Source organism: Nansenia antarctica, assembly GCF_963989245.1.
Source record: "Nansenia antarctica genome assembly, chromosome: 18".
Classification (NCBI taxonomy): Eukaryota; Metazoa; Chordata; class Actinopteri; order Argentiniformes; family Microstomatidae; genus Nansenia; species Nansenia antarctica.
In genome coordinates, this window is record NC_137691.1 from 835,371 (window position 1) to 842,870 (window position 7,500).

The window sequence follows — 7,500 nt, forward strand, 5'->3', positions numbered from 1 at the left end:
GTCACGTACACACACACACACACACACACACACACACACACACACACAGACACACACACACACACACACACACACACAGACACACACACACACACACACACACACACACACACACACACACACGCTGTTCTCATCTGGTTACACCATACAGGACATACATGACATGTATACGTTTACAAACACAGAGCAGAAAGCTGAAAATAGCAGTGTTGTAGTTCACTCTGCGTTTTGGATTTCAGTCCAGTACCAGTCAAACGTCTGGACTCACTTTCCTGTTCAGCTGAATGAAGTGTGTCCAAACGTCTGATATGGTGTATTATATACATCTATATATATCTGTATGGTATATCTGCTCTGCTTCTATTCATGTTTCATTTGTGTGAGATCCTAATTTGGAAACTGTCTCCTCTCCTCCTCTCCTCTCCTCCTCTCTCTCCTCTCCTCTCTCTCCTCTCCCCCCCTCCTCCTCTCCTCCTCTCCTCCTCTCATCCTCTCCTCCCTCCTCTCCCCCCCCCCCCCCCCCCTCCTCTCCTCTCCACTCCTCCCCCCCCTCCCCACCAGTCCCTGAGGTGATCGGTGGTAACACCCTGACGGCCACGGTGGTGGGTCTGAATGCGTGGGTGGAGTATGAGTTCAGGGTGGTGGCCAGGAACAGCGTGGGCATGGGGGAGCCCAGCCCCCCCTCCCCCAAGACCAGGACAGAGGACGCCAGTGAGTCTCCCTCCCCCCCCCCCCCCCCCCCGCTCTCTGACACACACACACACACACACACACACACACACACACAGAGACACACACACACATGCACACACGCACAGATACTCAGACACCCACATGCACACACACACATGCATGCACACATGCACACGCAGACACACACACACACACACACACACACATTCACACACGCACATGCACACACACACACACAGTCACGCACACACACACACACACACACACACACATGCACGCACAGACGCACACACACACAGATACACACACACACGCACACACACACGCATGCACGCACAGACACACCGGTGACATCTGACATTAAACGCTACTTGAACCATTTGCTGATGTGACAGGATTGAATGTGACGCACCATTTACTTTAGGGTGGCAAACACACACACACACACACACCAGGCTGCACACGAGCGGCGCACAGCGCTGTGGAGCCAGCGCACTGGAACAGTCGTCAAGTAAAACCGTGTTTGTTGAACATCACTGTGAGCTTAACAGCCAAACGCTTCTCCATGATCCCTCACGCCTGTCAACAGTCTGTGTGTCTGTACAATAGAAAACATCCACAATGCACCGAGAGGCGATCTATAACTGCTACATACATTTGTTTTATTAATTATTTATCGCCATTGATTATGGGAGAAGGAAAACATGTTTGACTGCATTGTTTGTAATTGTAAACACTGTACGGCTCCACCACCGGGCTATTGATCATCTCTCTCAGAGTCTTCAGCTGCGTGTGAACCTGAGAGTGTTTACGTTGCTACGCCCCGCAGAGAGAGACGCTTTGTTTGTTGTTGTTTGAATCACAGATTGTCGGTTTAACACGAGAACAGCCGTGCCTATGTTACCTACTGTAAGAGCCGTCTTTACAATGGAAAGCTGCTACTTACACACAAACACCACTAGTTGGCCACTAGTTGGCGTGTCTTGTAAATTAGCCTGCTGAGGGAACATAGGGAACATAGTTGAGCTGTGTGTTAAGGTTCGACATCTAGGTTTAAATCTGTGTGTTAAGACTAGTCATCTAGGTGTGTGGTAAGACTAGACATCCAGGCCTGTAGTTCTCAGGCTCTCTTAGCCCCGTTCTAACCTCTGTCCTCTGGTCTTGTCTCTGTCTCACAGTGCCTGACACGCCGCCCACGGATGTCGGAGGTGGCGGAGGAACCAAGTCTGAACTAGTGATCACATGGGAGGTAAGTCATCTGTCACATTCTACTCTGCTCCTCGGCTCCTGGGTAATGGTTTTGCTTAATTGTGCAGAATTGAATGGAGCGATTTAATGTTGGGCAGGCGGCAGAGGCCTGCCCCTCCACTCTGCCCTGGCCTTGGAGAGCTGCCCTACCCTGGGCTGTGATTGGAGGGCTGCCTTACCCTGGGCTGTGATTGGAGGGCTGCCCTGCCCTGGGCTGTGATTGAAGGGCTGCCCTGCCCTGGCTGTGATTGGAGGGCTGCCCTACCCTGGGCTGTGATTGGAGAGCTGCCCTACCCTGGGCTGTGATTGGAGGGCTGCCCTACGCTGGGCTGTGATTGGGCTGGAGGGACAGAGTGGCTCTTTGAAGCCCACTTCAGCTCCCATTATGTTCCCATGCAGGGAAGAATAAAAGATGAGGGAGGGTGGTGATTCTAGCACTGCTGTGGGATGAGATGTCTAATCATGGCAGACCTCGTAGCTAGCTAGCCAAGGGGTTAGCCCTTATGTTCTCTATGTTCCCTCAGCCCTATGTTCTCTATGTTCCCTATGTGGGCTGAGGGAACATAGGGAACATAGGGAACATAGGGCTGAGGAAATATAGGGAACATAGGGCTGAGGAAATATAGGGAACATAGGGCTGAGGGCAGAGGTGGAGGTGGAGGTGGAGGTGGAGAGGTGGGGGGGTCTGTGTCTGGGTCTGTATGCGTTTTAATATCACTACAGTGTTGTGTGTCGCTCCCAGCCCGTGTCGGAGGAGCAGCAGAACGGCGAGGGGTTCGGTTACATCATCGCCTTCCGGCCGCTAGGCGCCGTCACCTGGACGCGCGCGGTCATCTCCACGCCGGGGGCGGCGCGCTACGTCTACCGCAACGACACGCTGGCGCCCTTCTCCCCCTTCAGCGTGAAGGTGGGGGCGTTCAACAACCGGGGGGAGGGGCCCTTCAGCTCCATAGCAACCGTGTTCTCAGCGGAGGAAGGTAAACACACACACACACTCACAGGCATGCATGTATGCACACACACACACTCACATACACACGCAGGCATGCATAGACACACACACACACACACACACACACAGACAGACAGACAGACACACACACACACACATGCATGTATGCACACACACACACACACAGACAGACAGACACACATACACGCACACTCACACACAGACACACACACACACACACACACACGCACAGGCTGAGAGGGAGTCACGCTCACACACACATGCAGACACACACACACACACACACACACACACACACACAGACATATTTTCTCTCTCCTAGTCAGGAGACCTTGGACAGTCAGGGGGCAGTACGTCTCCAGCCAGCCTGATGTTATGTTGATGTTATGTTGTTGTGGGCAGATGTAACAGGAAGTGCTACAGACACTAGATTACAGCGCTCTCAGGGAGGTATTTTCGTTAATTGAATTTGCTGTGGCAGATATTTCATGTCAGTCACAGACCCAGGTAACAGACCCAGGTAACAGACCCAGGTAACAGACCCAGGTAATAGACAGGTAACAGACCCAGGTAACAGAGCCCAGGTAATAGCTGTAACCCAGATCTATTCTCTGCCTCTCTGCCTCTCTGCTGGTTCCTGTTAGTGTGTCTGACAGTGTTGGCTGAGTGTGTGTGTGTGTGTGTGTGTGTGTGTGTGTGTGTGTGTGTGTGTGTGTGTGTGTCTGACCTGTCTGACCCGTGTGTGTCTCTGCAGGCCCCAGCGCAGCTCCCAGGGGGGTGGGGGGCAGGAGTGTGTCGGCCGGGCAGATCCAGGTGGTCTGGGAGGCTCCGCCCACCAGCTCAGAGAGGATCCTGGGATACGAGGTAGGACGCTCTGGAGGTTATCATGATGATGATGATGATGATGATGATGATGATGATGATAATATTAATGCAAATAATAATAATAATAATAATAATAGTACTCACTCTGCCAGCAGAGAGGCAGAGAATAATAACAATAATAATAATATTATAATGTAATAATATAAATGATTGTTATTATTATTATTATTATTAATTATGAATTAATTAATAATTATTCCTTCAAAAGAATCTCAGAGTGCTACAGAGTAAACAACAACAACAACAAAAACAGCCTAAAAACATAATAAGTTAAAAACGTCAACAGTCAACAGGTTCAACAGTCAAAGGCCTTTTTGAATAAACAGGTTTTTAGGTCTGTCTTAAGAGTCCAGGCTCTGTACTTCCCTTAGCTGGCTAGGAAGGCTGTTCTCTTAGCTGACTAGGAAGGCTGTTCCCTTAGCTGGCTAGGAAGGCTGTTCCCTTAGCTGGCTAGGAAGGCTGTTCCCTTAGCTGGCTAGGAAGGCTGTTCCCTTAGCTGGCTAGGAAGGCTGTTCCCTTAGCTGGCTAGGAAGGCTGTTCCCTTAGCTGGCTAGGAAGGCTGTTCCCTTAGCTGGCTAGGAAGGCTGTTCCCTTAGCTGGCTAGGAAGGCTGTTCCCTTAGCTGGCTAGGAAGGCTGTTCCCTTAGCTGGCTAGGAAGGCTGTTCCCTTAGCTGGCTAGGAAGGCTGTTCCCTTAGCTGGCTAGGAAGGCTGTTCCCTTAGCTGACTAGGAAGGCTGTTCTCTTAGCTGGCTAGGAAGGCTGTTCCCTTAGCTGGCTAGGAAGGCTGTTCTCTTAACTGGCTAGGAAGGCTGTTCTCTTAGCTGGCTAGGAAGGCTGTTCCCTTAGCTGGCTAGGAAGGCTGTTCCCTTAGCTGGCTAGGAAGGCTGTTCTCTTAGCTGGCTAGGAAGGCTGTTCCCTTAGCTGACTAGGAAGGCTGTTCTCTTAGCTGGCTAGGAAGGCTGTTCTCTTAGCTGGCTAGGAAGGCTGTTCTCTTAGCTGGCTAGGAAGGCTGTTCTCTTAGCTGACTAGGAAGGCTGTTCCCTTAGCTGGATAGGAAGGCTGTTCTCTTAGCTGACTAGGAAGGCTGTTCTCTTAGCTGACTAGGAAGGCTGTTCCCTTAGCTGGATAGGAAGGCTGTTCCCTTAGCTGGCTAGGAAGGCTGTTCCACAGCCACAGGATAGTCACCAAAGTACACAGAAATTATTTTTTGTTGATGTTATCTAGTACACTATATTTGTATACTGTAGGTAAAGCAACTACTGTACGTTTGACATTTGATTCATGGAGACATGCTGAAGATCCCTTGAAGTGATGCAGATTGTGCAGACATGACCATGCAGCTGGACAGCAGTCGCTCTTGCAGTGGCTTTCAATAATGTTGACAGAATCGTTTCATTCTATTATTATCATTTCTGTACCATTTGTGTTGAGACACCCTTTCTCTAAATGTCTTGACCACCTCTCTGCAGTGTCTGGAAACCAATCAGAAAGTCGTCCCCCCCCCTCCTTTAAGAACCCCCCCCCCCCCTCCTCTTAAGAAAGCCCCCCCCCCTCCTCTTAAGAAAGCCCCTCCCTCCCTCCTCTTAAGAAAGCCCCTCCCTCCCTCCTCTTAAGAAAGCCCCTCCCTCCCTCCTCTTAAGAAAGCCCCCCCCCCCCCCTCCTCTTAAGAAAGCCCCCCCCCCCCCCTCCTCTTAAGAAAGCCCCCCCCCCCCCCCTCCTCTTAAGAAAGCCCCCCCCCCCCCCTCCTCTTAAGCATGCAAGCGGAGTGTTTGGTTCTCCCCCACTGCTCTTTCAATCTCTGTCACCTCTGGCCCTCGGCAACAACGCGCTGGTTGCCATGGCCCCGGAGATAATGGATGGATGTATGGATGGACGAGAGCCATGGAGCTCTGTAGACCTGCTGGCCTGTTAGAATGGAAACCTGCTAGAATAACATGATAATGGATGGATGTATGGGCTAGGGTCTCTAGTCACTAGATAGTCACTGGACTGGAGCCATCATGAATCTCTGTACACCTGCTAGAATGTAAACCTGCTAGAATGTAAACCTGTTAGAATGTAAACCTGTTAGTAAACCTGTTAGTAAACCTGTTAGTAAACCTGTTAGTAGACCTGTTAGTAAACCTGTTAGTAAACCTGTTAGTAAACCTGTTAGTAAACCTGTTAGTAAACATGTTAGTAAACATGTTAGTAAACCTGTTAGTAAACCTGTTAGTAAACCTGTTAGTATACCTGTTAGTAAACCTGTTAGTAAACCTGTTAGTAAACCTGTTAGTAAACCTGTTAGTAAACATGTTAGACTGTTAGTAAACCTGTTAGTAAACCTGTTAGTAAACCTGTTAGTAAACCTGTTAGTAAACCTGTTAGTAAACATGTTAGTAAACCTGTTAGTAAACCTGTTAGTAAACCTGTTAGCAGACCTGTTAGTAAACCTGTTAGAATGTAAACCTGTTAGAATGTAAACCTGTTAGTAAACCTGTTAGTAAACCTGTTAGTCTGTTAGTAGACCTGTTAGTAAACCTGTTAGTAAACATGTTAGTAAACATGTTAGACTGTTAGTAAACCTGTTAGTATTTGATTCCTGGGGATGCACATGCGGGATGACCTGACCTGGAAGGACAACACAAAAGGCACCATCAAGAGGGCACAACAGCGGCTATACACCCTGAGAGTCCTCAGGAAGGAACACAGCAAGCAGGAGATACTGGTGACCTTCTACCGCGGCGCAGTGGAGAGCATCCTCACCTACGGCATCTGCAACTGGTTCTCCAGCTGCACAACAGCGGAGAGAAATGCGCTACAGAGAGTCGTGAGAACAGCACAGAAGATCACCGGCGCCCCCCTCCCCTCTCTGGAAGAGCTGTACAACACACGCTGTCTCAGGAAGGCCTCCAAGATCTCCAGGGACCCGACCCACCCTGGGTACGAACACTTTACCAGGCTGCCCTCGAAAAGGCGGTTCAGGACCCTGGCCGCAAAGACAAACAGACTGAAGAACAGCTTCTACCACAGGGCCGTCCAGGCCCTGAACACAGCAAAGACCTAAGTTCTGGGCCCTGGACAGTCTGGACGGATTGTATGGCAGCTGCTGGACTGAAAAAATCAGGTGTAGTGCTGAGGCACAAACATGTACATTTCAAGCCTGCAAACTGTGACACTTTAAATAACGTGAAACAATACTATTGTGCAATATGACAACCCTAGTCGTCTATCTGTACAGTATAGTACAGTGGATAGTGTACATAGCCTTTATTTATGTAAACCAGCTCCTTCCCTTCTTGTGATTTTTTAAAAGTGTTATTTTTTTCCCTTCCCTAACACCAGGGGAGCCACCCCTCCTAAATTTCGTTGTTTGGTACCTGTACTGTAGCAATGACAATAAAGTCCATTCATTCATTCATAGTAGACCTGTTAGTAAACCTGTTAGTGAACATGTTAGTAAACATGTTAGACTGTTAGTAAACCTGTTAGTAGACCTGTTAGTAAACCTGTTAGTAAACATGGTAGTAAACATGTTAGACTGTTAGTAAACCTGTTAGTAGACCTGTTAGTAAACCTGTTAGTAAACCTGTTAGTAAACCTGTTAGTAAGCCTGTTAGTAGACCTGTTAGTAAACCTGTTAGTAGACCTGTTAGTAAACCTGTTAGTAGACCTGTTAGTAAACCTGTTAGTAAACCTGTTAGAATGTAAAGCTGTTAGAA

At 49.0% G+C, this 7,500-nt stretch overlaps 1 protein-coding gene across 1 annotated transcript in view; it reads left to right on the forward strand.

Moving 5' to 3' along the window:
- Nucleotides 1–7,500, forward strand: part of LOC308173435 (contactin-3-like) — a gene marked incomplete at both ends in the record, with an annotated part of 50,860 nt that overhangs the window by 39,772 nt on the left and 3,588 nt on the right. Inside the window, 4 exons of the mRNA XM_080548468.1 lie at nucleotides 562–711; nucleotides 1,872–1,942; nucleotides 2,684–2,918; nucleotides 3,669–3,778. Coding sequence (XP_080404594.1) covers nucleotides 562–711; nucleotides 1,872–1,942; nucleotides 2,684–2,918; nucleotides 3,669–3,778 — 566 coding nt within the window. The remainder of the gene's footprint in view (nucleotides 1–561; nucleotides 712–1,871; nucleotides 1,943–2,683; nucleotides 2,919–3,668; nucleotides 3,779–7,500) is intronic.